The 18,931-nt window shown below is 36.5% G+C and overlaps 3 protein-coding genes across 3 annotated transcripts; all 3 read left to right on the top strand.

Annotated features, from left to right (window-relative positions):
* Positions 1–81: 81 nt before the first annotated feature.
* CBG11351 lies at positions 82–7,376 on the top strand (the record flags this gene model as incomplete). The annotated part of the gene is made up of 19 exons (XM_002635081.1): positions 82–235; positions 279–524; positions 578–1,043; positions 1,260–1,595; positions 1,783–1,910; positions 2,057–2,190; positions 2,243–2,349; positions 2,398–2,485; positions 2,533–2,615; positions 2,662–2,752; positions 3,276–3,396; positions 5,621–5,756; positions 5,800–6,100; positions 6,146–6,376; positions 6,419–6,766; positions 6,824–6,916; positions 6,964–7,086; positions 7,133–7,215; positions 7,262–7,376. 19 exons carry the CDS (start codon positions 82–84, stop codon positions 7,374–7,376), a joined length of 3,384 nt encoding a protein of 1,127 aa, XP_002635127.1.
* A 1,090-nt stretch (positions 7,377–8,466) lies between these two features.
* CBG11350 lies at positions 8,467–10,216 on the top strand (the record flags this gene model as incomplete). Its single annotated transcript, XM_045236525.1, has 6 exons — positions 8,467–8,588; positions 8,632–9,208; positions 9,254–9,601; positions 9,660–9,926; positions 9,976–10,058; positions 10,102–10,216. The coding sequence occupies 6 exons, from the start codon at positions 8,467–8,469 to the stop codon at positions 10,214–10,216; spliced, it is 1,512 nt and encodes a 503-aa protein (XP_045094555.1).
* Positions 10,217–11,717: 1,501 nt separating this feature from the next.
* Positions 11,718–18,784, top strand: CBG11348 (the record flags this gene model as incomplete). The annotated part of the gene is made up of 14 exons (XM_045236527.1): positions 11,718–11,836; positions 11,883–12,183; positions 12,228–12,458; positions 12,501–12,851; positions 12,906–12,970; positions 13,046–13,297; positions 13,344–13,446; positions 15,378–15,481; positions 15,696–15,887; positions 16,322–16,506; positions 16,551–16,801; positions 16,985–17,094; positions 17,343–17,736; positions 18,536–18,784. The coding sequence occupies 14 exons, from the start codon at positions 11,718–11,720 to the stop codon at positions 18,782–18,784; spliced, it is 2,907 nt and encodes a 968-aa protein (XP_045094556.1).
* Between the last annotated feature and the right edge of the window lie 147 nt (positions 18,785–18,931).

The following is an 18,931-nucleotide window of genomic DNA, read 5'->3' on the forward strand; positions in this document are numbered from 1 at the left end:
ATCCACATACCTTCTTATCTACCTGAAATCTCACCCATCTATTCCTTCTCGGCTTTTCGCTCGCATTCTCTTTCTCCGAAAATGGGTCGAGATGTGGCCTATACACCGTTCACGTGGCAAACTCAGACTGCCGCTCAAAACCGGTTCCTGAAGTTTTTACTAGTTGTTATTGTACTTTGTGCTGCCACTTTTTATATAGGTTATCCGGATTCTAAACAGGAAACTCCTAAACCAGGTAGGTTGGTTCAACATTTGAATTCAAAAGCTTTTTTCTTCAGATTCTCACGAATATCATGAAAATAATCCGTCCCCAGTAATATCTGCGAACCCGTTTTCTGAAACAAAACCAGATAGCGATGACTTCCAAAAAGCCTCACAAGATGCTCTAGTAATATCCCCCGAAGCTCAATCCAGCATTGAAAGTCCAGTTTTCAACAATTCCGTATTACCCTCTGGCCCTGACGATGAAAGCTACAAGGAGAAGTTGGCAAAGTTGGAAGAAGAGGAGCGAAAAATAACAGAGAGTGAGGAAGTGGAAGAAACTACGACGGAGGGAAACAGAAAGAGAGAATTTCAGAGCTTGATTCTGAAAAAGTTGAGGATCAGAACAGTGGAGTTGAAGAAGTAACAGAGCTTCCAAGTACACAGAAAACTAATGAAGAGGAACTGATCGAGGAAGAAACTACCAAGGCTCCAGAAGATTCAACAGCAACTGTTGACGAAGTAAATATACAGATTGAGGAGACTTCGGAAGCACCTGAAGAATCAGAACAACCAGGAAAAGATTCAGAAGACTTGGTTGAGACCACAACTCCAGGAACGTTTGAAGTAAACGCAAAAGTTGATGAAGGATTTGTGACTATAGAAGAAAACAAAGAGAATCTGGCAAATGACAATTCTGAACGTCCTGTGGAATCTCTGATGTTCGCTAATTCAACGGAAACTGCATCTGGAAGTACCGTAACAGCCGAGAGCTCAACAGAAGTTTCCAGTTCTTCAGAATTTTTGATTTCTACTCAAGAACCAATGGTAGTCGTTGATAAGTGAGTTATTAGTTCACCTTTGATTTTCAGCATAAACACTGTCAAATTTGAGCTCAATTAACTCAGTTCCTATGAGAGATATTAAAAATCTGTCAACTGATAAAATGTTTCTAATATCATGTTAAATATTTTATCAGTTACAACGTTTCCAAATCTTTGACAGAAACCAAGATAAATTGGCTCAAAGTTAAAAGTTACAGTAGATGAAAATTCCAGATCAAGTTGCCATGTGGAAGAGTGGAATAATGTAACATTGGACGAAGTACCCCACAAATCAGTATTCAAACAGTGGATAGCCAATAAGAATGTCGAACTCAATGAAACTGATTTCATAGGAGAGGAGAAGCCAACGATTTTAGGAGCTTTCGCTTATAAGAATTATATTGCGGTCACTTTATCGGCCAGAAACTTCTCCACGTTGGTTTTAGGAGTATATTGTGGTCGGTCGAAAGTCTTCAATCGCCGACCGACCGCAGACCCAGCCGACGGACCGCCGACCGAACTTGAGCATTTGCGCGTCAACATGCCAGAGAGTGTTTACGTACGAATCATGTTCTGATTTACAAAATCAAAAAAATGTGTAGCGCATCGTAAAATAAAATGCTGCGTACGTAGACACTCTCTGGTTGGTTGACAGTCAAATGTACGTAGTCGGTCAGCATGGCCAGTTACCGGTCGGCTGGGTCGGCGGTCTTAATTGGTTCCTTTTATGAGCTTCTAATAACCTAGAATGTTCCAGCGAGACTGTCTTTTGTCGTTACTTTGATTGCAAGAAAAAGGAAATGGTCCGCCAGATGAAATCCTTCGTCTTTCCTGAATCTACAGTATACTGTCCAAGACGTGCCGGAGCAAACTATATTTCTATCAGTGAATCACTCGAAGAAAAAGTTCAAACCCCAGTGAAAATCCAAGGACGGGCTCCGAAACACTTTTTCTCCGTCTGTGTAACTCTGGAAAATCACGAGGAGAACATGCTGAAAATCGCTAATTCATTGAATACTACAAACTACAAGGCTCTACTTTCTTCCATGTTTACTTGAAAAATACGAGTCATTATCAAAGGGTATTACTAGATGATTATATCAGATCAGGGGATATTCGAGTTGTGAAAGTAGCTGAAGACGTTTCGGATCAGGTTCAAGCGAATGTGAGTTTTTCTGAGAGAAGAGAAATTTGAAGCAGCCGGTTTCCCTTTTCAGGATTGTCTTCATCGAAGCAGGTATCTCTCCAAATGGACGGCGTTTTTGAATTTGGAAGATCGTTTAGAAGCGAAACAAGATAAGGAGACAATCGCTGCGTATTTGGAGTAACAATTGAAATTAAAAATCCGATGAATCATGTATTAATATTTCAGCAGCATTGTGGATCACAAAACGAACATTTTGAAATGGAGTTCACCAGAAAATGCAGATGTCACCAGATTGCTTGTCAGACCCGAACGAGTTAGTGTCGAAATTTTTTAGTTTTGATGGGAAATACTTTTGTTCAGATTGTCTCCATCAACGACCACCCAATAACCGTATATCTTGGGGATGAACTGGATGAAAGTTTAGAACCTTCTGGTATCTTGAGGTAGTTTTTTTTGCATTACTCATCAGAAATCAATTATTTCTTTTAGAAAATTTTCCACATCCTCCAATCTGTCTCCTGAAAACTTCACGGATAACCTCAATGAAGACGTGCAGTTTAGAGAAGAGCTCATTGCTAATGTAATTCTGGAACCAAACATGTATATCAAACAATAGGACGGGACAAGCAAAACGATGAAAATGTTGTATCTTCAACGGAATCCAGTCAATATTTCAAGACCACGACTCAGAAAAATGACGCTAGCGAATGATTTGAATAATTAAACTTAATTTATCTTTGAATTAATACAACTAATGAAATCGATACTCAATTTCCGATGTTTGGTATTTACATTTCAAGGAAGAACACAAAAACTGGATTTAGAAAAAAAAGTCCAAGATCGGAGAGTATAATCTAAAAGATTTCAGGGAATGTGGCATGAAAGCGGACAATGAAATGAACAAGAATAAATTGGCCACTCCAATCAGACAATCCGAAAAAAAGTCGATAAAGTCCCCAATTACCTTAACCTGTGAAAACAAGAACTCTGATTAATCTGAACAATCGAAACATTCAGAAAGTGCGGTCAACTGAGTGTTGATGGGAATATAGTTAATGTTTTTGAATGATTATTGGATTTTGTGATTTGTAAGTATATTTTAGATTCCTAATATTGCTCTCGAGGATGATGTCTATAATATACAGTACCAGTCAATAAGATATCCAGAAGCGTGTTTTTCAGTTGATTTTGACCATGTTCTGGAGTCTGGAGCTCAGCTATCAAGTGACCAATCCTCGATTAAAAACTTTGCTTTACAGAACTAGTGAGTCTGTTGAAGATTGGAAAGAATACCTCTTTTGAAAGTCAAACGTAGATTATGATCCAGATAATTTACCGAAAGATCAGAAAAAATCCGAAAAGCGGAACAGGGTTTAGGCGCACAACAATCCAGAATCCTTGAAAAAAGCGCGCGTTGAATAAAAATTCACGGGCCAAATCCAGGTATACTTGGAAATTATCTTATAGTCTGGCATAAAAGTTTCTTGAGCATGGATTTCAGACCTTTGCTTTTTTGTTCTTGGACTTAAAAAATATAGATGATAATTCCATGAAAAATAGTCTAAAAAGCGTAAATAATCTTGGTTATCTGTAGAATTCTTTCATTAATAAATTGATTACCGGGATTCAGAATCTGCAGAAACGTACGGCTTCATTCATTTGACATTTTCCAAAAGAATCCTCTAAATTCAATTTATTAGGTTGGAAGGAAAGTAACTGTCCATTTTTTAATTAGGACATAATTCAAAACAAGATTTATCCAAAACTAACAGTATGCACCGTCGTGGTCCACCAAGGTTTAGGTAACTTGTGTATACCATCCCTCCAAAAGCCAAACTGACGTGAAATAAAGTATTCCTTCAGTGCAGTTTTTAGCATACTTGCAAAATCAGGGCCCGGGACGAAGATTTCCAGGGCCCGGCCCGGCCCGGCGGGCCCGGGTTCTCCAAATTTGAAAATTTTTTTGAAATTTTTTTGTAAAAGAACTATTTTTATGGACACTCTTATCTTGAAGAAAATTTTTTTTGTCAGAAAAATCGTCCATTTTTTTCTGTTGACCCCAAAAAATTTTTTGAAAAGACAGAAAAATTTTTTTCGAAAATTCGGGCCGGGTCCTGAAAATTCTGAAAAAAAGCGCGGCCAAGGATGGTTTTTAGCTTATCGACAGTTTCAATTTATTTTCCCCAAAAGTTACCTGAATGTTACCATCATGTTGTGGATAACGACGGTGCATACTGTGAATTTTAGATTAATCTTGTTTTTGATTTGTTTATTATAGCGTGTTCAAAGTTGATATCCAGGAGATATTTCCTGGGAAAGGCTGTCCAAAGCTGCGATTGTTTTCCTGTTTTCCAGACACACTAAACTACTGTATCACGGTTTTGACTCTAATTTTATTGTTGAACATGGAAATTCATGTCAGGTGGGTCTCGAAGCGAAAGCCCCTTTGGAAATCTGGAAAGCGATGGTAACTTTGGACAACATTTTTCCAAGAAATTTCTTTTGGAAATCAACTTTGAACACGGCATTAATAAGAAATGGACAGTTACGTTGCTTTCAACCTAATAAATAGAGTTTATAGGAATCTTTCGGAAAATGTCGAATGAATGATATCATATGTTTCTGCAGGTTCTGAATCCCGGTATCAATTTATAAATGAGAGAATTCTACAGATAGCCGAGATTATTTAGGCTTTCTAGACCATTTATCATGGAATGATCATCTATATTTTTCAAGTCGAAAAACAAAAAAGCAAAGGTCTGACACCCATGCTCAAGAAACTTTTATGCCAGACGATAAGATAATTTCCAAGTATACCTGGATTTGGCCGGTGAATTTTTTTTTCAACGCGCGCTTTTTTCAAGGATTCTGGATTGTTGTGCGCCTAAACCCTGTTCCGCTTTTTGTATCTTTTCTGATCTTTCGGTAAATTATCTGGATCGTAATCTACGTTTGACTTTTAAAAGAGGTATTCTTTCCAATCTTCAACAGACTCACTAGTTCTGTAAAGCAAAGTGTTTAATCGAGGTATGTTTTATAACATATAAAAAATCGAAGTGGAACAAAAAGAACAAAAAAGCAATGGTCCGAACCCCATGCTCAGATATTCCAGGAAAAAAATCCAGGAAACTTTTAGACCAGACGAAGTTTTGATAACTTCAAAAGGTACCTGGATTTGTTTTTTTTAATCAACGCGCGCTTTTTCCGCTATTTGGCCGCTGTCTCTGAACCAGAATTTTGGATGGTTGTGCGCCTAAACCCTGTTCCGCGTTTCCGATGTTTTCTGATCTTTCGGTAAATTCTCCGGATCATAATCTACGTTTGGCTTTCAAAAGAGGTATTCTTCCCAATCTTCAACAGATCCACTATAAAATAGAAAAGAGATCATTCTAGACTCAAATCCTTTCCTGAATATCTTTTTAGAATCCAAAAAAAATCCCTTCTTAAGAAACGCTTTTCATAAAAATGAAGAAAATTCAACGATATAAGTTTGTACTAATTTCTTTAGTGATTGTATTCGTCATAGTTTACTTTTATCAACCTGGTTCTGGATATTTCGAATCTGTTGATGAATTATTTAGCATGTAAGAAACTCACTTCCCAAACAATTATGGTAAACATTTTTAGAGTAGCAGGCGAACCAATAAACGCTTCATTTCCGATTGCATTCTATCAATCGGCATATGTTGATTACCGTTTTGATCCACCACGTCTTCGAATTTATACACTAAACAAATGTGTAAAGAATAATCATTTTTTGTTAGCCGACCTGCATTTAAATGGAAATAGTTCTGAATCAGTTAGAAAAAATATTTATGGAAAGTCTATGGATGGGCACTGTCCATCGATTTATATTCCGGCGTCATCATGCTTTTACACCCCACATACATTTTCGATTGGTTTAAAACCAAATGAAGATCCGAAAAAGGTAACTTTGTATTTATAAATTACGAAAGTAATACATGATTTTCAGGTTGCCATTTCCTTGGGCAGTAAGACAGTAGAACTAAATATTGAAAAAATTTACAAAAAAACAACAGAAGGGATTACGGTCTGCCTTCAACCAGTGTACTACTACTCTCAATGGCAGAATATAGTACTGTATATTGAAGCATGGAGAGCTCAAGGAGCCACCCGTTTTATTGTCTACTTTCATTCGGCAACAAAGGAAACTTGGAAGGTGTTGGAGTATTACAGAGATTTGGTAAGCATAACAATTTTGAAATTTTAAGAAATCAATTTTTAGGGATTGATCGAAATCAAATCCTGGCCTAGTTTCCCGAGTTTACCAGTTGATATCGCTGGTAAATATCCAAAAATTGATAATAGCGTCTATGTACTTTCATATTTCATGGCTATGAATATCTGTATTCTTGATATCAAAACTACAATCGGAACTATTGCTGATTTTGATGAAGTCATGGTTCCATCGAATGGTAGACTTCTGGATTATGCCACCAAAGAAATGACGGGTACAAGCGTTGGAGCTCTTTCCTTTGAGAACAACTACTTGACATTGACTCCAAAAATCTATACATCGAATTTTTCTGGAGTGGCATCACCGAAGTTTCAGACTACTGCTAAACATACAAAAGTATGCGATGACAAAACAAAAAAATTAGGGTTTGAAATAATTCGTATTTTCATTCAGTACGTCTTCAACGCATCTGTTCTCGCCATCGCACAAGTTCATTGGCCTCATAGCTTTGTTGATTCGTTTTTCTCTTGGACGAGGAGTAAAAAAGTGAGTTTTTCAAAAATTTGAAGTATTTTTAAATAAGAAGCATTCAGGCAGACGGTGCACTTCTTCATTTCCGATATTCACCTAGATATGGAGATCTTGAAACTACGGAAAAGTCTTTTCGTTTCTTCCCAGGCGATCAGTCGACTCATATTCAAAACATGCGTGATACGGTATGACTTTTGAAAAACAGTTTCAGTCGAGTAGGTATTTTTTCAGGTTCAACAAATATTCAACGGTTCGATTCCAACGTTTTCTTCAAAATATTACGACGCTTTACAGAAATGTCTCAGTAAAGTCGAGTGAGTAGTCACATTAGTTAATTCTATGGAGTCCTATTTTTTCCAGCCCAGTCCAAGATAAGGTGTGCCGAAGTACAAGTGGAATCTGTAGAGAGGAAATGGATAAAGTTACAGATTGGGTTTATGATAATTCTGAACCAATATTTTTAGTAGGAACCTAAATTCTGAATTTTTTCTAATATTAGTGTGTAGGAATTGTTTTTTCAAAAATAGAACTTGTTTTCATTTTTTTATGATCCAGTGAGCTTACTGGAAATAGGGAGCCAAAGCAATCCGGAGTCTTTTAATTGTAATTCTTTTGTAGAACAATAGTTTCATATCCATGATTTTCATGTCAGCATGTTTTAATCAAATTGTTTCCAGTCATCAGGTTTTTTTCCTCAAAGGGGGACTAGTTCTACACACCGAGGTACCCTAGTCGAGATGGCAAAGAGGAGAGTGGGCCCAGGTAGCACTGGAAACGCTCTTGGAATCTCACAAACAACTTTGTCGAGAATAATCTAATGGTCAAGAACTGTCGAAAAAAAAACCTAAGTTCTCGAAATTTGCTTTCTCTGGGGAGAATCAAGGCCGTCAGAGAACGAGTTTGTTGAAATCTACATCAGAGATGTCAGGAATTCCGACTTCCGACTTCCGACTTCCGGGCATTTTCTCCCTTCCGGCTTCTGACTTACGACTTCCTTGTTCGAAATTTTACTTCCGACTTTCTACTCCCGACTTCCGGACATATAATTTTACTTCCGACTTCCGACTTCCAGGTTTAAAAATTTCACTTCCTGACAACTCTGATTCACATCGAAATGTGAAACTCTAATTTTAAGCATAACGCAAATTTTTCGCTACTGAAACCGAAATTTCAGCGCTTTGGAAGTTTCTTAAGAAAATTTTGAGAACGGATTTACAAGTTTTAAAAGACGCTCAATTTTTCACGCTGTATACAAAGTGGACGCTAAATAATGATACACATTCAAGACGTCATAACTCGTTGGTTGTGTTTTAACCCTGTTCGGCGTTTCCGATCCTTCGTGATTATTCCGTACATTATCCGCTACACAATCTACGTTTGGAATATTTCAAAAGGGTGTATTGTTTTCATTCTTCAACAGGCCCTCCTATAAAATAGGAAAGAGATCTATCTACATTCAAATCCTTCTCCGAATAATTTCAATTTTTATAGAATCCAGAAACTTTTTTTCCTCTTCTACAAACTTTTTTTTTGTATTCCCAGGAAGTCTCCCTTTCTAATCTAAAATGAAGGAAATTCAACATGATTATAAATTCGTACTAATCTCGTTAATACTTTTTATCTTTATATTTTATTCTTATGAACCTGATTTTGGACTTCTGGAAACTATTGGCGGAATATTGAGCATGTAAGAGATTAACTTCCCAAGCAATCCTAGAAAAATTTTTTAGTTTAGCAGGTGAACCTATAAACGCTTCATTTCCGATTACATTCTATCAATCTGCGTATGTTGATTATCGATTTAATCCCCCACGTCTTCGAATATTTACACTAAACAAATGTGTAAAGAATAATCAATTCTTGTTATCTGACCTACATCTCAATGGGAATAATTCTGCACCAGTCAGAAAAAAAATTTATGGGAAACCTCTGGATGGGCACTGTCCATCAATTTATATTCCAGCATCGTCATGTCTCTATGTCCCGTATACATTTTCAATTACCTTGAAACAAAATGAAGATCCGAAAAATGTAGTTTTGTATTTTGAAATGACAAAAGTAATACAATATTTCCAGGTTACCATTTTCTTGGGCAGTGGGAAAGTAGAATTAAATGTTCAAAAGATTTATAAGAAGTCAACGGAAGGGATCACTGTATGTCTTCAACCAGTGTACTACTTCTCTCAATGGCAGAATATAGTACTGTATATTGAAGCATGGAGAGCTCAAGGAGCCACTCGCTTCATTGTATACTTTCATTCTGCAACAAAAGAAACTTGGAAGACGTTGGAGTATTACAGAGACTTGGTAAATAGAACAATTTTAAAATTATAAAACATCAATTCATTTTAGGGATTGATTGAAATCAAATCCTGGCCCAGTTTCCCAAGTTTACCAGCTGACATCGCTGATAAATATCCCAAAATTGACGATAGCGTTTTCATACTTTCATATTTCATGGCTATGAATATCTGTATTCTCGATATCAAAACAACAATTGGAACTGTTGCTGATTTTGATGAAGTCATGGTTCCAACGAATGGTAGACTTCTGGATTATGCGACTAAAGAAATGATGGGTACTAAAGTTGGAGCTCTTTCCTTCGAGAATCATTACATATCATTGACCCCAAAAATCTATACATCTAACTTCTCTAGAGTGGCATCACCGAAGTTTCAGACTTTCGGTAAACAGACAAAAGTATGCCATTAAAAAAACAAAAATATTAGTTTTTGAAATAATTAGTATTTTCATTCAGTACATTTTCAACGCATCTGTTCTTGCCATTGCACAAGTTCATTGGCCTCATAGCTTTGTTGATTCTTATTTTTCTTGGACGAGGACAAAAAAAGTAAGTTTTTTTCAGAAACTTGAAGTATTTTTCCAAATGAGTAGCTTCCAGGCAGAAGGTGCACTTCTTCATTTTCGATATGAACCTGGAGTTGGAAATCTTGAAACTACGGAAAAGCCTTTCCGTTTCTTCCCAGACAATCCTTCTATTCATATCAAAAATATGGAAGATACGGTATAACCTTTTAATAACAATTTCAGTGTTTTGTTTGTTTTTTTTTCAGGCTCAAAACATATTCAACGGTGTGATGCCAAAGTTTTCTTCAAAACCATACGACGCTTTACAGAAATGTGTCAGTAAAATTATGTGAGTAGTACCGTTAGCTAATTCTATGGGCTCCTATTTTTAGCCCAGTGGAAGATAAGGTCTGCCGGAGTACAAGTGGAATCTGTAGAGATGAAATGGATAAAGTGGAGGACTGGGTTTATGACAAATCTGAACCAATATTTTTGGTAGCATCCTAAATTCTGTAAAAACTTCTGAAATTCGTTTTTAGTTAATGTTTTTATTCAATAAAGTTTTTTTTCATTTAAAAAAAAAGCAAAACAAGATTTAGAGGTCATGATTCCAAATAATGGAGCTAGTAGAAAAGATAACGGTTTTTTTTTTATTTTTCTTCGACTTTATACAACTAATGAAATCGATACTCAATCTTCTACGTATTGTATTCAAACACATAGAAATGAAAAAAACGGGATTGGGAAAAAAGTACAGCAGCGGAGATAAAAATCTACGAAATTTCAGGGAATGTAGGATGACCAACAATGAAATGATCCTGAACTAAAGTGTGTAGTGGTCACTCCAATCGAAAAGTCCAAAAAAAAAAAATCCATTTTACAGTTTTTCAGTTACTTGCCGATTTGTGAAGGACACTCTTTTATTCCTATTTTTGTACTGAGAAAGTGAAAAAAAAACAAGTGTCTTTCAGAGATCAGCAAGTAGCTGAAAAACTAGGAGATTTCGAAAAGTTCTGTGAATGCAAAGTTTCAATCTAAATCTGTTTTATAACCTCCAAAAATTTCATAGTGATCCGACACTTGACCCCCAAAAATGGTCAAAATCAACTGAAAACATAGAGTGCCACCCGAATCGTCAAATTTGAGTCCATGTATCTCATTTTCTGTGAGAGATATCAAAAAGTGGTTAACTAATGAAATGTTTCTGGTATCATGATAAACATTTTGTTAGTTAAAAACTTTTTGATATCTTTTAAACGAAGTGAGATATGTAAGCTCACAGTAGACGGTCCGTGTGACGTTCTATTAAAGTGTATACGGTATTTATGGACGGTACTGTAATTGAGGGGACCTTGTTTAACGGGGAATGGCAAGGCTATGATGACTCTCAGAGACGGTTTTGATAAAATACGTTTGTCAAAGTGGTGGTTATTGGAGAGAAAAAACTACCTTTTCATAATCATGGTAGAAGGCAAATGGAATGAAAGAGAATTTTTGAAAAATGTCGAATGAAAGAAGTCATATGTTTCTGTACTTGCTGATAATGAGCCCCGGTAATCAATTCGATGATTAGAAAATGCTACTGATATTCTATACGATTTTTATGGAATGGCCATCTCTTGTGCCATCCCAAAAACGTAAACACAAAGGCCTAAACCCCATGCTCAGAAGTCGCGGCATAAATAAATTTCCGGCCAACCGAAATTCAGTAATCCTAAACTGGACGCGCCTTGGACCAACGCGCGCTATGAGGAAGGCTTTTGGATGGTTGTGCGCCTAAACCCTGTACCGCGTTTCCGATCTTTTCTGATCTTTTGAAAAGTTATCCGGCACACAATCTACGTCTGGAATATTACGAAAAGCGGCCTTTGCCATTCTTCGAAATACCCACTATAAAATAGGCGAGAGATCAATCTAGATTCGAATCCGTCCCCGTATAAATTCGATTTTTGAAGAATCCAGAAAAATTTTCTCTTCTACGAAAACGTTCTCTCTTTCATACACGAAGATGAAGAAACTTCTACAATATAAGTTTGTAATAATATCGTTAGTGATTGTATTCATCATGTATTATTCTTATCGACCTGGTTCTGGATATTTGGAAACTGTTGATGAAATATTTAGCATGTAAGAAATTCCCCTGCCAAACAATGATAGCTTTCTTATTTTCCAGGGTAGCCGGTGAACCGATTAACGCTTCACATCCGATTGCATTCTATCAATCGGCATATGTCGATTACAGATTTGATCCACCACGTCTTCGAATTTTTTCCCTTAACAAATGTCTGGAGAATAACCAATATTTGATAGCGAACCTACATCTCGATGGGAATAATTCTGAATCAGTCAGAAAAAATATTTATGGCAAACCTCTGGATGGGCACTGTCCCTCGATTTATATTCCAGCATCATCGTGCCTCTATATGCCGCATTCATTTTCAATCAGCTTAAAACCAAATGAAGATCCGAAAAATGTAATTTTCATTTTAAAACGACAAAAGTAATACATTACTTTCAGGTTACCCTTTTCTTGGACAATAAGAAAGTAGAACTAAATGTCGAAAAAATTTATAAAAAGACAACAGAAGGGATTACTGTATGTCTTCAACCAGTGTACTACTACTCTCAATGGCAAAATATTGTACTGTATATTGAAGCATGGAGAGCTCAAGGAGCCACTCGTTTCATTGTAAACTTCCATTCAGCAACAAAAGAAACTTGGAAGGTGTTGGAGTATTACAGAGATTTGGTAAGCATAACAATTTTGAAATTTTAAGAAATCAATTTTTAGGGATTGATCGAAATCAAATCCTGGCCTAGTTTCCCGAGTTTACCAGTTGATATCGCTGGTAAATATCCAAAAATTGATAATAGCGTCTATGTACTTTCATATCTCATGGCTATGAATATTTGTATTCTCGATATCAAAACTACGATCGGAACTATTGCGGATTTTGATGAAGTCATGGTTCCAACGAATGGTAGACTTCTGGATTATGCCACCAAAGAAATGGCAGATGCAAACGTTGGAGCTCTCTCTTTCGATAATCATTATATATCATTTACTCCAAGGATCTATACAAACGATTTTTCAGGAGTGTCATCACCCCAATTTCAGCCTACCCCCGGTAAACAGACAAAGGTATAAAATAAAAAGCAAAAATCAGCTTTTGAAATAATATCCATTTTCGTTCAGTACGTCTTCAACGCATCTGTTCTCGCCATTGCACAAGTTCATTGGCCTCATAGCTTCGTTGATTCGTTTTTCTCTTGGACGAGGAGTAAAAAAGTGAGTTTCTAAAAAAATCGGTTTATTTTTAAATGAAAAACTTTCAGGCAGACGGCGCACTTCTACATTTTCGATACGTACCTGGATATGGAAATCTTGAAACTACGGATAAGCCGTACCGATTCTTCCCAGGCGATCAGTCTACTCATATCAAAAATATGGAAGATACGGTATGACCTTTTAATAACAATTTCAGTGTTTTGTTTGTTTTTTCAGGCTCAAAACATATTCAACGGATCGATTCCAACGTTCTCTACAAAACCATACGACACTCTAATGAAATGTATCGGTAAAGTTCTGTGAGTAGTCCTATTAGTTAATTCTATGGAGTCCCGATTTTTTCAGCCCAGTCCAAGATAAGGTATGTCGAAGTACAAGTGGAATATGTAGAGAAGAAATGGATAAAGTGACTGATTGGGTTTACGCCGATTCTGAACCAATATTTCTGGTAGCAACCTAAATTCTGTAAAAAATTTCTGAAATTTGTTTCCGGGTTATTGTTTTTTAATAAAACGTTTTTCATTTCTTTATAATCCAGTGAGCTTATTTGAAATGTACATGGTGTGCAGGAGCATTTTTCAAACAGCGATTTATATTCATCATTTTCAGCATGTCTTAATTACCTTAATTCCAAATTTTCAAGTCATTATGTTGATTTCCACACGAAGTTTGACTAGGCCAAGATGGAAGCGGCCCAAGCAGCATTGGAAAACTTTTGAAAACGGGAAGAAAATCATCGAATGTTTGAATAGTTGAACACAGTCAAGAACTGTCTAAAAGCCTAGTATCTTTGTTTCTTCTGGAGAGGATCAAAGCCGTCAGAGAATGAGTTCGCCGAAATTCGATTCATCGCGACTTGCGAATGGCCAGTCTCGTCACCAGACTTGAATCCGCCTGACTATTCCGCTTTTGTAATTTTTCGGACTATGTCCTAGCACGTTCACATTCTAATTTGCAGCCATTGGAAAGTAGTTTGGACCCAGAATGTGCCAAATTATTCTCAAAACACCTCCCGTGCCACATTGGAGATGTCAGTCATTGGTATTGTCAGGAACAGAGGCAGCCAATCGAACAACTTTCGTAATTTCATTTTAGAAAGTAATCATTAAACTATTGTTCAGTTTTCTTATTGGTACGGGCCATTATCCGGAAGTTACATCACTTTGAATCTGTTGTCATACTTCAATTATAGTTTAATTTATATGTTACTACTTAATTTAACAAATGAAATCGTACTTGATCTTCCATTTCTTGTATTCAAATTCATAGACATGAAAAAAACTGGATTTTGAAAAAGTACAGAAGCGGAGATTTGAATCTACGATCTACGAAATTTGAGGGAATGTGGCATGCAAAAGGACAATGAAATGATCCGGGAAAAAGACGTGCAGTGGTCACTTCAGTGAAACAATTCAAAAAACCCATTTATATAATTTAATATGATTAATCGAAACATTCAAAAAGTGCAGTCAAGTGGGCGTTGATGGGAATATAATTAATGTTTTTGGTATTTTTGAATTTTATGATTTTTTTTGGTTTTTTTTTTTGAAATTCATAAAATTGTTCTCGACCTGCGAGCAGGAAGAGATCTATAACATAGATACAGGTAACCCATCAACGCCGGACCACGCGAAAGAGAAGAAATCATTTTGTTGCTTCTGAATTTGGAGGTGATTGAGCGGCCGACGTTTCACGGGGAATGGCGAGGTTGTGATGGCGCTCGGCCAGTAGATCAAAAATAGTGTTTACTGTAGTTTGTTTTTTGTCTGTAACTTTGTTCATAGTCAAAATACAGTAATCCAAATAATATGATTTTGTAGCACTTGTCGAGTTCTATCATAGCTGATTTAGTTGGTTAAAAATATTGATTCTAGAAGAAACTATGGCAGATCCTGTGAAGGCCCGGCAAAGGCCAAGGATTCAACTTGTAGAACATTAATTTATTTAAAAACTTTTGATGTACAGTATAAAGTTATTTTTTTTCTAATTGATATTTTCCAGACTATTTCTTACCAAATGATCATCAATTTTTTCCTGAAAATCAAACCACCTAGACCAGGCTCCGCCTTCTCCAAAGTCTGTTCCGCTTCCTTTCGTGATCTTTCGGTGCGTTATCCCACACACAATCTTCGTTGAAATATTCCGAAAGTGGATCGTTTTCCCATTCTTCAACAGAAATGTATCTTCTTCTCCGGTTGACTTTTTTGCTTATTTCTGCGTCTGCTGCCGTTCAAGTATCATTTACAAATCGTCTCAAAACATTAGATGACGTTTATAACTATAAGTTTTAGACTCTAGAATCTAGAAGATTTAACTATAATTTGTATGCTTTTAGATCGAGAAGAAGTGAAAATAAATGTGATTCTGAATGAAACAAAGCCAGAAAAACCAGAGTCTTCATCTGGTACTACAATTCCACCACATGTACAATTCCATAACTCCCATCTCAATACAGAAGAGGACCCAGATTTCACTTACAACTCGTAAGAAAATACTTCCAGTTTGATCTCAATTATCTCGATTTTTTTTTAAGAGATAACAAAAATTTGTCAACTGATAAAATTGTTGTCATAATATCACCAACATTTATCAGTTGACACATTTTTTGATATCTCTCATTGAAATTGAGATAATTGAGATCAAAGGGTGACCTTCTATTAGAGTGTTTATTAGAGTGTCAGTAAAAACAATTTATAGATCAGATTGTCCAGAAGAAGAGTGGAATAATGTGAGAACAGATTCGATTCCAATGGCAGAAAGACACAAATTATGGACCGAAATGAGTATCGGGAATATGAGTTACTTGTACCATGAAACATTTTCACTATTGGCTGCGTTTGTGTATAAGGATCAGATTATTGTTACAATGACTTCAGAGAATCAGTTTAAGTGAGTTACAGTGAAAATGATGTACAGAAGTGTAATTTTTTATTGATTTTTTACCATTTTCAGGAATCTATAGCTCGGCTGTCAAGTTTCAGATCACTATGAAAATGTTGGATGGTGTAAAACAGACCTAGATTAAAAACTTTGCATTCGCAGAATTTGTTGAAAATTCCGAGATTTTCAGCTATTTCCCACCTTCTAAAAGACACCTGTTTTTCAGGTATTTATCACAGAAACCGGTGTCCTTCAGAAGTCGGCAATCAGCTGAAAAACTAAAAAGTTTCGAAAAATTTTATAAATGCAAAGTTTTCAATCTAGGTATGTTTTACATCCTACCAAATTTTCAAAATGGTTGGAAACTTGACAGACGAGCTACAGACTTCTGAAACCGGTCAACAATCCACTGAAATACCGGTACTGTATTTTTAATATTCCAGCAAAACTGTCTACTGTCGATATTACGATTGCCGTCGAAAGGAGATTCCAGATCAATTTGAAGCGTTGGTCTACCCAGAATCCACTGTATTTTGTGCTCGGAGGTCGGGAGCAAAATATATTTCCATATCTGAAACACTGGAAGAGAAACCAGAGTATTCGGTACCAATAGTTCCAAGAATAGCGAGTAAGCTTTAAAAACTCAGAATTCCATTCATTGACCTATTTCAGAACCCCCTCACTACTTCACGGTTTGTATGGCAACGTTGTATGGAGATGAGCCGAAATTCTTGCAAATCGTAGATTTCATTGAATACTATAAACTTCAAGGAGCCACATTTTTCCATATCTACTTGAGAAATGTGACAGATTATGACCGAGTTTTGTTGGATGACTATGTTAGAACTGGAGATATTGAGATTATTAAAATGCATGATCATCATTGGAGGGATGATTTCATGTGGCATCATGTGCAGATTAATGTGGGTAAAACCTCTAATAGAAGGGCTCCTGTCAAAAATATAAAAAAGTGGTTCACTGATAAAGTGTTTATCATAATAGCACAAACATCTTATCAGTTGACACATTTTTGATATCTCTAATAGGAAATGAGATATGTGGTCACAAAGTCGGCTCTTTATTAAAAGTCTTACGATTACTTTTAGGACTGCCATCATCGAAGCAAGTACTTTTCAAAGTGGACAGCTCTAATAGATGTCGATGAGAGAATTGAAATGAAGAGTGAATCGTATAAAACGGTGACAAGCTTCTTGGAGTGAGTTTAAAATTTTTTAATCCGAAGGTCCCACAACGACAACTACCGTAACCTGACAATATTTTTTTCCATATTTATGCTGTTTCTCGTCAGACTATCTGTGGTGAGAAAAATGACTTAAAACGCACGAAAATCGAGAAAATAAATCCGAAAAATAAACATATTTATAGGTTACGGTGGTTGGCGTTTCTCTTCCACACCTCCGATTTAATGTACCAGAATAATATAAATTTTTAAATATCTTCCAGTACCATTCACGACCCGAACATCGTCAATCTTCACTTCAAAATCCAATGGGTCATCAAAGAATTCGACACCCCGGCTAGATACGAAAACGATGAGCAGCTAATTAACGAAATGCTATTTCACAAATACCAAAACACTTCGAGGATCGGAAGTTTCTGGACCCAACCCAAATGTATCATTCGTCCTGAGAAAATCGGAATGATGACGATTCATGCTCCCTTAGCCATCTATTCAGGAATCAGAAGATCGTTGGTGGACCAAGAGATTGCAACCGTCAGACATTATCGGAACGTCGAGCAACGCGTTTTCCAGGGTGCCTATGCCAAAATGATGGGTCACGCTCCGTTCAATATAACTCCGATTGACACGGGGCTGGATAGGAAGTTGACTGATTCGGTAGGTCAAAAAGTCGGAGTTGTGGCCGCGGCCCAAGTCCCACAACGACAACTACCGTAACCTAAATAACTGGAAAAAAGTGGACGAAAATCAGTAAATGCAGAGAAAACTACAAAAAATACAAATATTTTCAGGTTACGGTAGTAGTCGCTGCGTGTTCTTCGGCCACGGCCATCGGAGTTTTTCTTGACCATGGGCGGAGCTCAGGCTTCCGGTAACGAAACCTTAAAGGCGCATTTAAAGGAACATGTGTTTTGTAACTATTTTCTGGCTTATTTTTTCGATTTTTTGGCGAATTTCATTGATTTTTAGATATTTTCACACAAAAAGTCTGTCAAAAAATGCATAGAAAATTATATACACATTTTTTCCGTTTTTCAAGGAATTTCATCAGATTTTGACCTATTTTTTCACAAGATTCGAAAAATCGCAAAAAAATGCATGAAAACACTCATTGAAAAAGTGATAAAATTTTTTGAAAAATCTTTTTAAAAACCTAAAAAATAATTTCGAACATACATGCTCCTTTAAATGTGCCTTTGAGGATTTCCCTAAGCTCCGCCCACTCGAAGTTTCTAGAGCTATGCGAATTAAAATTAGACCAATGTGATGCGGAAAACAAAATTTTTTTTTTCGGGTTACTGTAGTTGTCGTTGTCGGACCTTTTATCTTTCGATGAGTTTTATCGATTTTTCAATGATTTTCAAGATTTTTTGCGCTTTTTTTTAATGGAAAAAAAATAGCTCAACATTGATGAAATTCGTCGAAAAATCCAGAATAACACCAATATTTCTTCTAGATTCTGAATCGCGTAAAATGGGTGTACGATGTGCCCGATGTGACTTGCGATCAAAAACAGAGCATCTATCAGTACCACGCAGGACTCAATGCGTCGTGTTGGGTGGAGGAGCAAAAGAGATTGGAGAGTTTGAACGCCACTCTTCTGGATCCAGATCTTGGAAGCACTTCGGATTCGTTGTTCACCGCAGAGGAGTTGGCTGGTGTGGAGGCAACTACAGAGAGCGATAATGAGAGGAACAAGAATTGAATAATAAAGGTTTTAAAAAATCTCAAAAAATTCCGTAGTTTATGACATAAAAAAGAATAAAATTCACACGAAAGACATTGAAAAAGAGAGGAAAACCGAAAAAAAAACACATGCTGACTTTTGATTGACTTTTGACATGAAATACAA

Source organism: Caenorhabditis briggsae (genome assembly GCF_000004555.2).
Source record: "Caenorhabditis briggsae complete genome, chrV, whole genome shotgun sequence".
Lineage (NCBI taxonomy): Eukaryota > Metazoa > Nematoda > Chromadorea > Rhabditida > Rhabditidae > Caenorhabditis > Caenorhabditis briggsae.